This window comes from Oncorhynchus keta, chromosome 14 (assembly GCF_023373465.1).
Source record: "Oncorhynchus keta strain PuntledgeMale-10-30-2019 chromosome 14, Oket_V2, whole genome shotgun sequence".
Lineage (NCBI taxonomy): Eukaryota > Metazoa > Chordata > Actinopteri > Salmoniformes > Salmonidae > Oncorhynchus > Oncorhynchus keta.
The window spans coordinates 75,561,553-75,579,570 of NC_068434.1; the positions used below are offsets into that span (position 1 = coordinate 75,561,553).

Consider the following 18,018-nt stretch of genomic DNA (forward strand, 5'->3'; position numbering starts at 1 on the left):
CAGCCGGCAGCCCATCCATCCCAGGCACCTTCCCTTTTCCCATCCTCCTAAGAGCGCTCTCAACCTCTTCTAGTGAGATCTGGGCCTCCATCACTTCTCTAATGTCCTCCGGCAACCGCCTGGACAAGTGTTCTAAAAACACATTTCCCTGCTCTACATCTATTTCCCTTTCCTTAAATAAACCTTGGAAATGATCAGTTGTCACCCTGACCATATCCTCTGGTTCTCTAACTATACTACCATTTTCTTCCCTAACACCATGCATTACCTTCCTACTCTGTCTTGCCCTAACCAACTTTACATTTACATTACATTTAAGTCATTTAGCAGACGCTCTTATCCAGAGCGACTTACAAATTGGTGCATTCACCTTATGACATCCAGTGGAACAGCCACTTTACAATAGTGCATCTAAATCTTTTAGGGGGGGGGGGTGAGAAGGATTACTTATCCTATCCTAGGTATTCCTTAAAGAGGTGGGGTTTCAGGTGTCTCCGGAAGGTGGTGATTGACTCCGCTGTCCTGGTGTCGTGAGGGAGTTTGTTCCACCATTGGGGGGCCAGAGCAGCGAACAGTTTTGACTGGGCTGAGCGGGAACTGTACTTCCTCAGTGGTAGGGAGGCGAGCAGGCCAGAGGTGGATGAACGCAGTGCCCTTGTTTGGGTGTAGGGCCTGATCAGAGCCTGGAGGTACTGAGGTGCCGTTCCCCTCACAGCTCCGTAGGCACGCACCATGGTCTTGTAGCGGATGCGAGCTTCAACTGGAAGCCAGTGGAGAGAGCGGAGGAGCGGGGTGACGTGAGAGAACTTGGGAAGGTTGAACACCAGATGGGCTGAACAAGTCTCATTATGTTCTAGAAAGCCACTATGCGCACGCTCCAGGAAAGCTCGAGCCTTCCGCTCCTGCAACTCCCTGAGCTGCACCTTTAGGGTTGAGGATCTCTCCCAGTCAAACGACCCGCCGAGGTTGCCTGCCTCGTATTCGAGTTCAATTAACCTTTGGACACGATCCACCTCCCTCCTCTCCTCCCTTTTTTTCCTCTTGCAATACCCTATTATAAAAGCCCTAATCCTCACCTTAACTAATTCCCACCACTCTAACACCCCCTCGCACATGGACCGGAGGCCTTCAAGCCTCCAAAAGAAACCATAAAACCCGTCAACAAAAGCCTGCTCCTCCAGCACATCCCGATCTAACTTCCAGTACCCCCTACCAAAGAGGCAGACTGGCGACCCCACCTGCAGGAGCACCCCGTCGTGATCCGAAAAGAAAACAGGCAACAGCCGCCCAGACAACTTACCCAAAGACCTGGGTACAAAAATATAGTCGAGCCTCCGCTCAACCCCCCTGGAGTTGCGCCATGTAGGACCGTCCTTTTTCGGAGTAGTGTGCAGACCACCATCTACCAGACCATGGCAAGCCATTAGCCCGGCAATGGCGCCTGCACTGCTATCCCCCCCTCTTCCTAAATCTGTATTAAAATCCCCCCCTATCACTAATTTCCTATTTGTGACACACAGGGGCGTCAGACAGTCCACCATCTCCCTCCTGTCTGCCACCACCTGTGGCCCATACACCACCACTAATCTAAATTTACAATCCCTTATCGTGACATCCACCCCTATAACCCTCCCCTGCATTACCACAAAAGAATCCTCCACTTTTACCTCCCTGTGCCCACACAAAATCCCTACCCCCGATGAGTGCACCCCCCCAATACCCCAAACCGACTCCCCCTTGTCCCACTCCCTCTTAAACCTACTAACATCCCCTCCATCCCTCAGGTGAACCTCCTGTAAAAAACAAAAATCAAACCCCACACCCTCCAAATAACTAAAAACCGCCCTCCTCCTAACAAAATCCCTTAAACCCTTTACATTTAAACTAACAAAAGTAAAATTAGACCCCATGAAAAAAATAAAAACATGTAATACACTCAAATTCTAAACCCAGACAGAAAAAAAAAAAAACAGGAGACTCACCCGATGCTCCCCTGCTCCATATCTACCGGTGAGAACACCATCCGTACTCCCGACATCCCCCCCTCTTCCTCCATTTCACCAACCCAGGATGCAGGAAAAGTGTTTGGCTCCGGGGTGCCCTGCACCCTGAGTCTACCCCCACACTCCTCGCCCTCCCCAGTGCCTCAGCTGGTTTGGAAAAAAATTGGGGAGGCTGAGTCCCCAAACAAAAAACTCCCCACCTCCTCCTGTACCCAGTCCTGAGTCTTGTTAGGTGTGTCCCCACCCAACAGAAGTTGAGGGCCTGGGGAAACCAGCAGCAACCCAGAGGTTTCTCCCACCCCCATCACTCTCTTGGCCATCCCCTCCCTCTCACTGTCGGCCAATCGCACCCTCCTCTTCATTCTCTTCTTTGGTGATGGCGGCAGTGGAGAGATACCACCCTCCCCCCCCGCCAGCTCCTCCACCATACCCCTCATCTCTTCCACCAGGGCACTTTCCCCCCAGTCCACTTGCTCTTCCACCGTCTCCTTCTCCACCACTCCTCCCTCGCTTTCTTCTCTCTCATGCTCCTCCACTCGGTTGCCTTCTTCCGCCGCTTTTCCTGGTTCTCCTACTCCCGTGTCGTCCGTTTCCTTCTCTCTTCCATCCGCCGCTTCTTGCTCCTCCTCCTTCCTTGCGGCCTTCCCCTCTGGACCTGTACTCTGGTCATGAGGCGTGCTTCCTTCCCCTCCTCTTCTTCCCCCATCCCCCGCTCCTGCTCCCCCCCCAGCCGCAGACGCATATGACCTCTGACGGGCCGGGCACTCCCGCCACAGGTGTGCTGACGAGCCACACCCATGGCACGTCTTAGGCTTGTCACAATCCCTCGCCTCGTGTTCCTCAGATCCACAAAATCTGCATTTTCTTGTGCTGCACGAGGCGAATATGTGTCCGTAGGCCATACAGCGCCTGCAAAATGGGGGCTGACGTGCATAAAACAACGTCCCCCTGTCAGCCCCTAGGGAGAACATAGCAGGAGGATGGAGGTAGCCACCATGTCCCTTTGGGTCCTCTCTGAGGAGGGCCTGGAAGCCTCTCCTCCCATTCCAAAACCCAAGGGAGTCTTTGAGGTGCCTTGCTGTGGAGACGTTATCCATGTATCTCCCCAGAAAAGCCCTCACCTCTTCGTCCTTAACGTAAGGGTTGTAAATGTTGACAGTTACAACCCTAAAGTTATTCTTCGCCAGGCTTGTTATTTCATAGTGGCACTTCGGCTTCTCACCTCCCACTGCTCTTGCGCTTTTCAGGATATCATCGTGTTTTTCCTCTGTATATAGTGCTACGTCGTATGCTCCCTCCAACGAGTTGCCTTGGAAACAAAACACGTCCTTCACCGTCAGCTTTAGAATCCCCATCAAAATTATCCTTCCAAAAGTTTTGCGTCCTAAAGGCTCCAACTCCTTTTCCTTCCAAGCAAACCGAATGGTGTTGGCCAGCCCAATCCCAGGGACCGACCGTGTTGATGTATTTAGCACCATCTCCGCAAGGAGAATGGCGCTCGTTCTCTTCTCTTCCAAAACAAGTAAAAAAGAAAAAACAAAGTGACCGAGCCTATCTGGTGAAACTACACAGAGACAGGAACAATTACCCACGAAATACAAAGCGAAACCAGGCTACCTAAATACGGTTCCCAATCAGAGACAACGAGAATCACCTGACTCTGATTGAGAACCGCCTCAGGCAGCCAAGCCTATACAACACCCCTAATCAGCTGCGATCCCAAATACTACAAACCCCAATACGACAATACAATAACCCCATGTCACACCCTGGCCTGAACAAATAATTAAAGAAAACACAAAATACTAAGACCAAGGCGTGACAATTTATTTATCTGGATTAATTGAAAAATGATATTGCACTTATACTATAAGTGGTACTTTCTGGAATTTTCAAAGAAGTACTGTAGTATGTAATGTCAAAGTATACCATGTACAGTGGCAAGACAAAGTATGTGAACCCTTTGTAATTACCTGGATTTCAGCATAAATTGGTCATAACATTTGATCGGATCTCACAACCATAGACAAACAGTGTGCTTAAACTAATAACACACAAATGATTGTATTTTCTTGTCTATATTGAATACATCATTTTAACTTTCACAGTGTAGGTTGGAAAAAGTATGTGAACCCCTAGGCTAATGACTCCAAAAGCTAATTGGAGTCAGGAGTCAGCTAACCTGGAGTCCAGTCAATGAGACGAGATTAGAGATGTTGGTTAGAGCTGCCCTGCCCTATAAAAAACACGACATTTGAGTTTGCTATTCACAAGAAGCATTGCCTGATGTGAACCATGCCTTGAACTAAAGAGACCTAAGATTAAGAATTGTTGACTTGTATAAAGCTGGATATAGTTACAAAAGTATCTCTAAAAACCTTGATGTTCATCAGTCCACTGGAGAAAGTTCAGCACTGTTGCCACTCTCCCTAGGAGTGGCTGTCCTGCAAAGATGACTGCAATAGCACAGCGCAGAATGCTCAATGAGGTTAAGAAGAATCCTAGTGTCAGCTAAAGACTCACAGAAATCTCTGGAACATGCTAACATCTTTGTTGACGAGTCTATGATCCGTTATACACTAAAAAAAGAATGATGTTCATGGGAGGACACCACAGAAGAAGCAACTGCTGTCCTAAAGAAAGATTACTGCACATCTGGGGTTTACAAAAGGATGTTCCACAGCGCGACTGGCAAAATATTCTGTGGACAGATGAAACTAAAGTTGGGTTGTTTGGGAGGAACACACAACACTATGTGTGGAGAAAGAAAGGCACAGCACACCAACATCAAAACCTCATCCCCACTGTAAAGTATGGTGGCTGGAGCATCATGGTTTGTGGCTGCTTTGCTTCCTGGACAACTTGTTATCATCGACAGAAAAATGAACTCTCAAGTTTTACCAAGACATTTTGCAGGAGAATGTAAGGCTATCTGTCCGCCAATTGAAGCTCAACAGAAGTTGGCTGGTGCAACAGGACAACGACAAAAACACAGAAGTAAATCAACAACAAAATGGCTTCAACAGAAGAAAATACGCCATCTGGATTGGCCCAGTCAGAGTCCTGACCTCAATCACTGATTTGAGATGCTGTGGCATGACCTCTAGAGAGCGGTTCACACCAGACATCCCAAAAATATTGCTGAACTGATATAATTTTGTAAAGAGGAATGGTCCAAAATTCCTCCTGACCGTTGTGCAGGTCTGATCCCTAACTACAGAAAATGTTTGGTTGAGGTTCATTTCTGCAAAAAGGAGGGTCAACCAGTTATTAAATCCAAGGGTTCACATACTTTTCCCACCCTGCACTATGAATGTTTACGTGGGGTGTTCAATAAAGACATGAAAACGTATAATTTTTTGTGTGTTATTAGTTTAAGCAGGCTGTGTTTGTCTATTGTTGTAGCTTAGATGAAGCTCAGATAACATGTTATGACAAATTTATGCAGAAATCCAGGTAATTTCAAATGGTTCACATACTTTTTCTTGACACTGTAAATAGCATGTTTCTTCTGCTATAAATCAGATTAGCATCAGGTAGATAAATCATAAAGCAGAAAAACCTGGAAAATATTTGTATATTATTGACCGCCCCAAATATAGAGTGACATTGTTAACAGAATATTTTAGGTGGACTAAACTGATTAATTTAACCTAGTTCAGAAACTGACTTCAGGCTCATGCTTATCTGAAACAGAGTATGTAGGTCTACCAATTGTTAGTTTCCATATATGCTAACAGTAACTTCAGGTCATGAATACAGGTCTCTCCATCTCTCTCTGCTCGGAGCTTTTGAAGCATTTGCTCTATTATTCCCCTTGAAGCTGTTTGGAATAATTGGAAGAGAAATGTGTTCCCCCAATGAGACTGTGAATGTCTCCGCGGTGACGGGTCTAGGCTCCGAATTTTTACGAGAATAGAGACACACCACTGGATATTCACTGACACTCTGCAAAACAGAGGAGGCTGTAGGGGAAATACTAAGGCAACCAAGCAGTTGATAGAATTAAGATAAACATGTTAGAATCAAAGTGCCAATTTCAAGGGACTGTAGCTACAGTATGCATTTGTTATCATCTAATCCTGGAACATGTTGTTGCTGGGAGGAGCGTGCGCTGTGCGCTTGCAATTTTCACAGAGCTAGAACATTCATAACTTGTTTGACATGAGGCGATAAACAGTGTTCTCACCCAGGCAAGAGAAACGACTCTGCTGTGTGTCTGCTTCATATAACCTTGCATAGTGTCCTCTGCTAACTCTGTCTTTACCTGTTCTTTCTCTTTCCCTATAGGCTAACCTTAACTGACAGTACCCTTCTGTGTAGTCTCTGACTTTTATCTTCATCATTTCCCCCCACCTGCCTGCTAACTCCTTCTGTCCGCTGGCTCCTGCCGTGCCGTACGTAGTGCAAGAAGCTGAACATGAGGAGGTGAAGGTGGTAGCGGACAACCAGGCTCCTCGCTCAGCCAAAAAGTGCAAGGCATCGACCAGCTCCACCCCGCAGACAGGCAGCGGCAAGAAGGAGAGGAAGGGGAAGCACAAAGGTCAGGCTTGCTGTTGCTGCCTCCAGACAGACCGAGAGACAGACAGGCTACAGCAGCATGCATGGTCCTCTCTCTCTGTCTGTTGGCCAACTGTACAGCACGTCTCCATCTGGCTCAGCTCTGTCTCCTACCGTGATGGAAATGAAACGATCCAATTGAAATCCTCAGGTTTTAAATGAGGAGGAAGTTTCATCTTTTGTGCCAGAATGAAATGCACAATTTGAGAGTGTTGTGCAGAGCAAGAGATACCACTTTGGTATCATGTAGAGTAAAACAGATTGCATGTGAAATTAGTTGCATGGTCTCCCAATTGATCTCCTTTGATAGCTGTATTATATTGCTGTAATGTCTTAATGAGTTGAGCTCTAAAAAGTCAATGTTGTTATGCCTCTTCCCCATGCTCCATCAGGTACCTGGCTGTATACGTCTCATTCACACACTCATCCTTTCAAACCTCCTCAAGCTGGATTGGACTCAGTTCTGTTCATGTTTCTGTCTCTGGTGGCACATAGTGACATTCTAAAGCTAATCAAGCTGGCCTTACAAAGAAGTGAAGCATGCACTCAGGTGCTAAGTCTGTCCAAAATCTAATCTGAGTAATGATGTTAGAGAAGTCGGTCCTCTCTGCCTGCCAAATAAACACCTTAGTGGCTGCTAAAACGCTCCTTAGCCTTGATACAGACTTCATACATAAGCAGCAGGAATTGAAATGGAAGTGTGAAATGGTGCTCTCTCTCTCACTTTGATGTCTATCTCAGCTTCTGAGCTTCAATAATCAAATCAGTATACTGTATAGTATACTATATGTATTTTGGGCTCCTGAGTGGCGCAGCGGTCTAATCCACTGCATCTCAGTGCTTGTGGCGTCACTATAGACACCCTGGTTCGATTCCAGGCTGTACCAGAACCGGCCGTGATTGGGAGCCCCATAGTGCGGCGCACAATTGGCACACAATTGGCCCAGCGCTGTCCGAGTTTGACCGGTGTAGGCCGTCATTGTAAATAAGAATTTGTTCTTAACTAACTTGTTAAATTAATAAAATAATTTTAAAAATAACATAAATTGCCAGTGGCTGTCTGAAATGCTTGTTTACGAGCCCTTCCCAACAATGCATCTTTTTTTAATTATTAAAATAAAAAAATTAGTAACAGAAGATGAATAAGTGAACACAATAATGGGGCTAAACTCAGCAAAAAAAGAAATGTCCCTTTTTCAGGACCCTGTCTTTCAAAGATAATTAGTAAAAATCCAAATAACTTCACAGATCTTCATTGTAAAGGGTTTAAACACTGTTTCCCATGCTTGTTCAATGAAACATAAACAATTAATGGACATGCACCTGTGGATGGTCGTCAAGACACTAACAGCTTACAGACGGTAGGCAATTTAAGGTCACAGTTATGAAAACTTAGGACACTAAAGAGGCCTTTCTACTGACTCTGAAAAACACCAAAAGAAAGATGCCCAGGGTCCCTGCTCATCTGTGTGAACATGCCTTAGGCATGCTGCAAGGAGGCATGAGGACTGCAAATGTGGCCAGGGCAGTAAATTGCAGTGTCTGTACTGTGAGACGCCTAGGATAGTGCTACAGGGAGACAGGATGGACAGCTGATCGTCCTCGCAGTGGCAGACCACGTGTAACAACCCCTGCACAGGATTGGTAATCCAAACATCACACCTGTGGGACAGGTACAGGATGGCAACAACAACTGCCTGAGTTACACCAGGAACGCACAATCCCCCCATCAGTGCTCAGACTGTCTGCAATAGGCTGGACTGGCTTGTCGGCCTGATGTAAGGCAGGTCCTCATCAGACATCACCAGCAACAACGTCGCTTTTGGGCACAAACCAACCGTCGCTAGATCAGACAGGACTGGCAGAAAAAGGCTCTTCACTGACGAGTCGCGGTCTTGTCTCACCAGGGGTGATGGTCGGATTCGCGTTATTTTGTCGAAGGAATGAGCGTTACACCGAGGCCTGTACACTGGAGCGGGATCGATTTGGAGGTGGAGGGTCCATCATGGTCTGGGGCGGTGTGTGTCAGCATCATCGTACTGAGCTTGTTGTCATTGCAGGCAATCTCAACGCTGTTGCTTTACAGGGAAAACCTCCTCCTCCCTCATGTGGTACCCTTCCTGCAGGCTCATCCTGACATGACCCTCCAACATGACAATGCCACCAGCCATACTGCTCGTTCTGTGCATGATTTCCTGCAAGACAGGAATGTCAGTGTTCTGCCATGGCCAGCGAAGAGCCCGGATCTCAATCCCATTGAGCTTGTCTGGGACTTGTTGGATCAGAGGGTGAGGGCTAGGGCTATCCCCCCTCGACCCCCATATGCCTGGGAACTTGCAGGTGCTTTGGTGGAAGAGTGTGGTAACATCTCACAGCAAGAACTGGCAAATCTGGTGCAGTCCATGAGAAGGAGATGCACTGCAGTACTTAATGCAGCTGGTGGCCACACCAGACACTGACTGTTAATTTGGATTTTGACCCCCCTCCCCTTTGTTCAGGTACACATTATTCCATTTCTGTTAGTCACATGTCTGTGGAACTTGCTCAGTTTATGTCGCAGTTGTTGAATCTTGTTATGTTCATACAAATATTTACACATGTTAAGTTTGCTGAAAACAAACGTAGTTGACAGTGAGAGGACGTTTCTTTTTTTGCTGAATTTATAAACGGGGAGTACAAGTACCAGATCAATGTGCAGAGAGGTACGAGGTATTTTAAGTAGATATGTACATTAAGGCAGGATAAAGTGACTAGTCATCCGGATAGATGATGATGATAATAATAAGAGTAAAATAGAGAACAGAGTAGCAGCAGCATATGATGATAAAAGTGTGTGTATGTGTGTGGGTTTTGTGTGAGTGTGTCAGTGTAGTGTGTGCGTGTGAATATAGTGTGTATACAGTGCATAGACGTGAGTGTGCATAGAGTGGCTATTTAGCAGTCTTATGGCTTGGGAGTAGAAGTTGTCTCAGAGCCTGTTGGTCTGAGAGCTGATGCTTTGGTAACGTTAGCCATAGACTGTTCACTCTGCTACCATCTGGCAGCTGGAGTCTTAGGTAGCTGGAGGTAGCTGGAGTTTTTGGCAATTTTTAGGGCTTTCCTCGGACACTGCCGGATATAGAGGTCTTGAATGGCAGAGAGCTCAGCCCCAGTGATATACTGGGGTGTTCGCATCACCCTCTGCAGCGCTTCGCGGTCGAAGGCAGTGCATTTGCTATACCAAGCGGTGATGCAGCCAGTCAAGATGCTCTTGATGGTGCAACTATAGAACTCCTTGAAGATCTGAGGGCTCATACCAAATCTTTTCAGCTTCTTGAGTGGGAAGAGGCACTGTCATGTGCGGGTGTGTGGACGCCAAGGAAGTCCTTAGTGATGTGAAAGCCTAGGAACATGAGGCTCTCGACCTGCTACATTACAGCCTCATTGATGAAGATGGGGGCATGCTTTCCCCTCTGTCCTTTAGTTCATGATCAGCTCCTTGGTCTTACTGATGTTGAAGGAGAGGTTGTTGTCCTGGAACCATGCTGCTAAGTCTGACCTCCCTGTAGGCTGTCTCATCGCCGTTGCTGATCAGGCCTACCACCTTTTGTGTCGTCAGCGAACTTGATGATGATGTTGGAGTCGTGCGTGGCCACGCAGTCGAGGGTGAACAGGGAGTATAGGAGGGGACTAAGTGCACACCCTTAAGGGGCCCCCGTGTTGAAGGTCGACGTGGCAGAGGTGTTGTTGCCTACCCACACCACCTGGGGCCAGCCCGTCAGGAATCCCAGGATCCAGTCGCAGGTGGAGGTGTTTAGTCCCCGGGTGCCCAGCTTGGTGATGAGCTTTGAGGGGAATATGATGTTGAACGCTGACCTGTAGTCGATGAACAGCATTCTCACTTAGTTATTTTCCCTCTTGTCCAGGTAGGATGGGGCATTGTGAAGTGCAATTGAGATTGGAATCCTTTTTGCACTCTCTTTTGAATCATCACAACGCTGCTGCTACTGTTTATCTATCCTGTTGCCTAGTCCCTTTATCCCTACCTATATTTACATTTACCTCAATTACCCTGTACTATTCGACTCAGTACTGGGATTTTCACACAAGTCTTAGTGTTGTATTCCTCGAAGTGTGCATAAAAGGCATTTAGCTCATTTGGGCATTCTGCATCACTGGGCATCTCACTGGGTTTCCCTTTGTAATACATTATCGTCTGTTAGCCCTGCCACGTACGACAAGCATCGAAGTCGGTGTAATAGGATTCCACCCTTCTCCTATATTGTCCTTTTGCATGTTCGATGTCTCGTCCGAGGTTATACCGGGCTGTCTTGTATGCGTCCATGTCTGTGTCCCATTCCTTGTAAGCGGTAGCTCTAACCTTTAGCCCTGTGTGGCTATTGCTTGTAATCCATTATTTTTGGTTTTGATATGTACCTATAGTCACTGTGGGGACGACGTCCTCTATGCACTTATTGAGGAAGCCTGTGACCGATGTGGTAAACTCCTCAATGTTACCAGATGAAACCTACGTATTCCAGCCGGTACTAGCAAAACAGTCTTGTAGCCTCGCATCTGCTTCATCAAACCACTTTTGTATTGAGCATGTCACTGGTACTTCCTGTTTGAGCTTTTGTTTGTAAAAAGGAAGCAGGAGAATAGAGTTGGGGTCAGATTTGCCGAAGTGAGCGTTTCTGTGGGTAGAATAAAAGCGGTTTAGAATTTTAGCGTGCCTTGTGTCGCAGAATACGTGTTGATAAAATTGAGGTAGAGCTAGTGTCTCCTCTTCACTGTTGACATTGGGACTGGTGTTTTGCGGGTACTATTTAGTAAAGTTGCCAGTTGAGGACTTGTGAGGCGTCTGTTTCTCAAACTAGACACTCTAATGTACTTGTCCTCTTGCTCAGTTGTGCACCGGGGCCTCCCACTCATCTTTCTATTCTGGTTAGAGCCAGTTTCCGCTGTTCTGTGAAGGGAGTAGCATTGGACAAGATCTTCAGTGTCTTGGCAATTTCTCACATGGAATAGCCTTAATTTCTCAGAACAAGAATAGACTGAGGAGTTTCAGAAGAACGGGCTTTGTTTCTGGCCATTTTGAGCCTGTAATTGAACCCACAAATGTTGATGCTCCAGATACTCAACTAGTCTGAAGCTAGTCTACTCAACTAGGCTGCTTCTTTAATCAGTACAACAGTTTTCAGCTGTGCAAACATAATTGCCAAACATAATTGCCAAATCACACAGGAGTGATGGTTGCTGATAATGGGCCTCTGTACCCCTATGTAGATATTCCATAAAAAATCTGCTGTTTCCAGCTACAATAGTCATTTACAACATTAACAATGTCTACACTGTATTTCTGATCAACTTGACGTTATTTAAAAAATAACACAAAATGTGCTTTTCTTTCAAAAACAAGGACATTTCTAAGTGACCCCAAACTTTTGAATGGTAGTGTAGGTAACATGGCTGTTTGTCATCTCAGGATGCTTTTGTAGTCCTTACTCATCTGTTCAATGTTATTGTTTTGTCCTCCAATGTGATTCATTTAGGGCTAGTGATTATTCAGACCAGAGTCACAACGTCATTGAACACCGATATGACCCCTTTCTTCTTACGGAATGATGGCTTACCTCGTCGCACACACACACATACACACACTCCGTTGCTCTCTGAAACGAGGGTTGGCTGCTTCGCTAACGTCACACTAACAAAAGGCTGCAATCTCCCTCTGAAAGCAGCAGTAATTCTTGTGTAATCACAGTGTTAAAAAGACAGTCACTAATTCAGTTGGGAGCAATAAAACACTCTTTCAAAATGTGCGTTTTACCGGACGTGATTTCATCTGGCTCATCTCATTTAATCGCTTGTTGCACTGCTATGGTGATGAGACAGAAGAGGATGAGGAAAAACAGTATGCCAGTGGCGTTTGAAGCAGTAATGACCAGGAGGCCTCATTTATAACTGTTGTGTAAGTTTGACACTAAATATCTGTGCATCATTTCTGAAAAGGCTATCCTAGTCAAAAAAATCCCCCAAATCCAATTTTTAAAACCCCTATTATAATCCAATAGAAAATTATTTTGGAACCTACCCTATAGGATTTTATACTATAGGTCCTATCGTAGAGGATTTTATGGGGTTCTAAAATATGATAGGGTTCAAAACGGGTTCCATCCTGTAGGATCCTATAAAATAGAATCCCATATGAGTCCAATAGGAATGGTTCTAAAATCTGATAGGATTGAACCATATTGTGGTGGTGTGTTTATCACTGGTGTGAGTAGGCAAAGAGATGGACATTGTGCTCCGGAGAGAAAATGTTCCTCAGTTTACTAGTCTTTAATCTGGATTGCAGTTTAACATACAGTTGAAGTCAGAAGTTTACATACACCTTAGTCAAATACATTTAAACTCAGTTTTTCACAATTCCTGACATTTTAATCCTAATAAAAATTCCCTCTCTTAGGTCCGTTAGGATCACCACTTTATTTTAAGAATGTCTGAATAATACTAGAGAGAATTATTTATTTCAGCTTTTATTTATTTCATCACATTCCCAGTGGGTCAGAAGTTTACATACCCTCAATTAGTATTTGGTAGCATTACCTTTAAATTGTTTAACTTGGGTCAAACGTTTAGGGTAGCCTTCCACAAGCTTCCCACAATAAGTTGGGTGAATTTTGGCTCATTCCTCCTGACAGAGCTGGTGTAACTGAGTCAGGTTTGTAGGCATCCTTGCTTGCACACACTTTCTATAGGATTGAGGTCAGGGCTTTGTGATGCCCACTCAAATACCTTGTCCTTAAGCCATTTTGCCACAACTTTGGAAGTATGCTTGGGGTCATTGTCCATTTGGAAGACCCATTTGTGACCAAGCTTTAACTTCCTGACTGATGTCTTTAGATGTTGCTTCAATATATCCACATAATTTTCCTCCCTCATGATGCCATCTATTTTGTGAAGTGCACCAGTCCCTCCTGCAGCAAAGCACCCCCACAACATGATGGTGCCACCCCTGTGCTTCACGATTAGGATGGTGTTCTTCAGCTTGCAGGCCTCCCCCTTTTTCCTCCAAACATAACGATGGTCATTATGGCCAAAAAGTTATATTTTTGTCCCCATGTGCAGTTGCAAACCATAGTCTGGATTTTTTTATGGCGGTTTTGGAGCAGTGGCTTCTTCCTTGCTGAGCGGCCTTTCAGGTTATGTTGCTATAGGACTTGTTTACTGTGGATATCGATAATTTTGTACCTGTTTCCTCCAGCATCTTCACAAGGTCCTTTACTGCTGTTTTGGGATTGATTTGTACTTTTCGCACCAAAGTACGTTCATCTCGAGGAGACAGAACGTGTCTCCTTCCTGAGCGGTATCATGGCTGTTATGGTGTTTATACTTGTTTATACTTGCGTACTGTTGTTTGTACAGATGAATGTGGTACCTTCAGGCGTTTGGAAATTGCTCCCAATGATGGACCAGACTTGTGGAGGTCTACAGTGTTTTTTTTCTGAGGTCTTGGCTGATTTATTCTGATTTTCCCATGATGTCAAGCAAAGAGGCACTGGGTTTGAAGGTATGCCTTGAAATACATCCTCAGGTACACCTCCAATTGACTCAAATGATGTCAATTAGCCTGTAAGAAGCTTCTAAAGCCATGACATCATTTTCTTGAATTTTCCAAGTTGTTTGAAGGCACAGTCAACTTAGTGTATGTAAACTTCTGACCCACTGGAATTGTGATACAGTGAATTATAAGTGAAATAATCTGTCTGTAAACAATTGTTGGAAAAATGACTTGTGTCATGCACAAAGTAGATGTCCTAACTGTCTTGCCAAAACTATAGTTTGTTAACAAGAAATTTGTGGAGTGGTTGAAAAACGAGTTTTAATGACTCCAACCTAAGTTGGAGAAAGAGAGGAGGACCAAGGTGCAGCGTGGTAAGTATTCATATTCTCTTTTAATGAAAATGAATACTCAAACAAAAATAACAAAACACGAGAACGAAACGAAAACAGTCCTGAACGGTGAAATACAAACACAGAACAGAATATAAACACCCACGAAACACAAGCGGGAAAAGGCTACCTAAGTATGATTCTCAATCAGAGACAACTAACGACACATGCCTCTGATTGAGAACCATACCAGGCCAAACGCAAACGCAACATAGAAAACGGAACATAGACAACCCAACCAACTCACACCCTGACCATACTAAAACAAAGACAAATCAAAGAAACTAAGGTCAGAACGTGACAGTATGTAAACTTCCGACTTCAACTGTAAATGTTCAGGTTTCTGTGCCATATTTAGCTGTGAGACAAAGCTACATATTAGATTTGAGATTATTTGTGCTAATTTCCTGTACTAAGACCGTATCTGTTACTACATTAAAACAACCTCACATTTCGACCACATGGAATTGAGGGTAATTACACATCCTTTTTACCTCAGATTAGACTGGGCGTCTTGGGACTTCGAATTCTACTATCATTTTCAAACTCAAATGGCAGACAATTTTTAAATGCTCTCTGTATAAAAGTCACTGGCCTCACACCAATCTATGGATTTATCACTCAAATAACAGCTAACCCTTGTTACTGTTGATATCCTATGGTGGGTCGTGATTTGTTGAAGTTAAATAACGAAGCAATTGATTTATTTCCTTCCCTGTTTCGGCATCCTCACAACCTCCATCCAACATTCTAGAATTTAGATGACTGTCCACAGCAAATTCTCTTCTAACCAGTGATATACAAATGATTCTCAGATTCAGTGTGGCCTTTGAATAGTGTCAGTTTAAACTGTGCATAAACTCCAAAGGTTTGCCCCTGCTCTATTGATTTCAAATTGATATCGATATGACTGATTAACAAAATAGTGTTATTTATCTTTCTGCTTTGGCGACCCACTTTCAAAAAAATGCAACAATCCTAATTGTAGCTGGCTTGTCTTCTACAAGTTGTCCTCTAACCAGTGATATACATATTATTCCCAGATTCCGTGTTTGTTTTAGTAAGGTTAGTTTGAACAGGACGTGTAACCCGACTCCCCCTCTCATCCTACTGATTTCAACGTGATATCAATATGAGGGATTGACAAATAAGTGTTGCGTTTCTCTTTCTGTTTTGGCCACACCCTCAAAGCAAAATGCATCACTACAAAATGTAGCTGGTTGTCATCAGCAGGTTGACCTCTAAAGAGTGATGTAAAAATTATTTCCAGTTTCCATGTGGTTTTTGAGTTGTGTTAGTTTCAACAGTGCACACAAACCTGATTTCTCCCCTAATCAATATGAGTGATTATTTGCCACTTGTCAAAACAACAGGGTGTTTGGTGCATATGCAGTTCATAAGGTGCTCGTTAAAAAGAATAGAAGAAATATGACAAACATCTTATCACCCACCAGTTGCACAAAATACTTGGCCATTTGCCTGCTTGCAATAGCAATACTTTAACCACTCAAAACTGTGCGTACACATGGTCTAAAGTTTACAGGAAGGTGAGCACATTCTCATGTCAAGTGAACTTTTGTATGAAGACTGGTATACGCATGTTTTGGGGTATATTTTGTACATACGCACAGTTTATAAATGAGGCCCCCGACCACTCCATTCGTATGAAAGGGATTAGTAATCTGGTGCGTGATTGGCTGAATCAGTAGCTGACTAGCAGCAGGGACATTATGTTCTGCCCTGTTACGCAGGCTAATTGAATGGCAAAGAAGCAGCGGAAGTCTTAAGAGTCATGCTGAAAATATACCACATCAACCCACAAAGGCGTTCAAAGCTGAATTTTACTGCATGACCCCTATTACCCAGGCAAATGTAATCTACTAGACTCCATTTACTTATACTGTAGTTTGAGTTTTTTTCCAACAGATTTCCATTCATTCTCCATGTCATGTTTGCGTGCATGTAGGCATGTTATGTGTGAGTTTTGACACATTACAGTATGTTTGTGCATGATCTAATGCATGTGTGTTACTACTGTTACTGTACGACTATGGAGGTCTGACCCTGATGGGGCTGGTTGGGTGTGGTGGTGTGGCAGGACTCGATGGGCCGGCATCCTTCCAGGAAGAGGGCCAGATCCAGATCATGACGGTGGGTCACTGGGCCGTGGAGGAGGGGAGTGAGGGAGATGCTGTGATCAGTGCTCAGCCACAGGGCAAGCAGGACCTGAGGGTCACCATGCTTAAGAAAGGTATCAATACATATAGGCCTATCCCTGGCCTCCAGCCTGATCTGTGTACATGTACAGTCCCTCTGTGGCTTCGATTGGTCTGAAACACAGGTCAGAGAGTGATTGGCACTTGTCCTCTCCAATCATGCAGTGATTGGTCTGAGATTATGAGATTGAGAGGACCTTGGATTTATTATACAGTAAGACCTGTTAAATACAGCTCTCCTTTCCCATGAGATCTTTGCCAACTCAACGATAACATCTAAGCCAACTAAACAGTAACATCATGCTTATTACATCATGAATAACACCTTACTGAAAATATCAACATTACTCCACTTGTTTTGTCCCTCCTGGTAAATAGGTTTCCAGTTTCCACCACCTTTTGATAACTGAAAACATACTGTACAGTGACAGATACGCCTTTCTTTAAAATTGTCATGGGCAACCAACCAATTCAGGAAGCAGCAGGTATGCTATGACCTGAGGCTCATGTTGTGATGCTTTCAGTGAGCACGCTACAGGTGTGTATTGGCAGCTTTTCATGGTTCTTTCCCTGTTGGAGAGAGAGCCTTATACAGTTCAGACTCTACCCAGAACACTACCATGCCTCTAGACTTACAGTAGTGTATCCAAACCTCTCCATGAACTGATGTTTCAGAACAGGCTTATGTGTCTATGTTCCTGTGTGTTGTATCTTTGTGTACAGTGCTTGGTGTATGGTGCAGCATGCATTTACAGTTCTGTTGTTATTCAAACAGCATTACTAGGAGCACGACAATGCCATTACATTATGTATTTTCTGTTTGAAGGTATTTCTAGTAGTATGAACTTTGACGAAGAGGAGGATGACGAAGATGAAGTCAGTTCCAGTTCCTCTCAGCTCAACAGTAACACACGGCCAGGCTCTGCCACCAGCAAGAAGTCCTGCAAGGTACACTATCTGATGCTCTGTGGTCATCTATTGTTTCCTGACTCTTGGATGGAGCTTTTACTTTACACACAGTGTGCACTAATGCACCCTCTATTTGCTTTGTTCCTCTGCTCAGCGGGGCTCAGCCATTAGTCCATTTGGGGAATGACGACGGATCAGTTTTGTGTTTTGGGCTACATTATGATCAACCTATTCCTCTTGTGTATCTTTATTATTGTCATTTGAACTGTAGTTTGTTGATGCATGGAAGCAGCCCAGACATCTTCTGATGTGAATAGTTTTACCTAATGGAAATGGGAGTTTTTTCCCTGGATCTCATAACATAAGCAGTCTCATGAATCAATCTGAGAGGGGAA

General features: G+C 44.6%; 1 protein-coding gene across 4 annotated transcripts in view; it reads left to right on the forward strand.

Moving 5' to 3' along the window:
* The window catches only part of tub (TUB bipartite transcription factor), a 121,936-nt gene that overhangs the window by 92,284 nt on the left and 11,634 nt on the right, over positions 1-18,018 (forward strand). For 2 of the 4 annotated variants that reach the window (XM_035756869.2, XM_035756870.2), the window contains exons 4-6: positions 6,409-6,546; positions 16,597-16,749; positions 17,541-17,662. In XM_035756869.2, the coding sequence (XP_035612762.2) occupies positions 6,409-6,546; positions 16,597-16,749; positions 17,541-17,662 (413 nt within the window). The remainder of the gene's footprint in view (positions 1-6,408; positions 6,547-16,596; positions 16,750-17,540; positions 17,663-18,018) is intronic. The other 2 variants (XM_035756873.2, XM_035756874.2) reach the window with 2 other exon arrangements.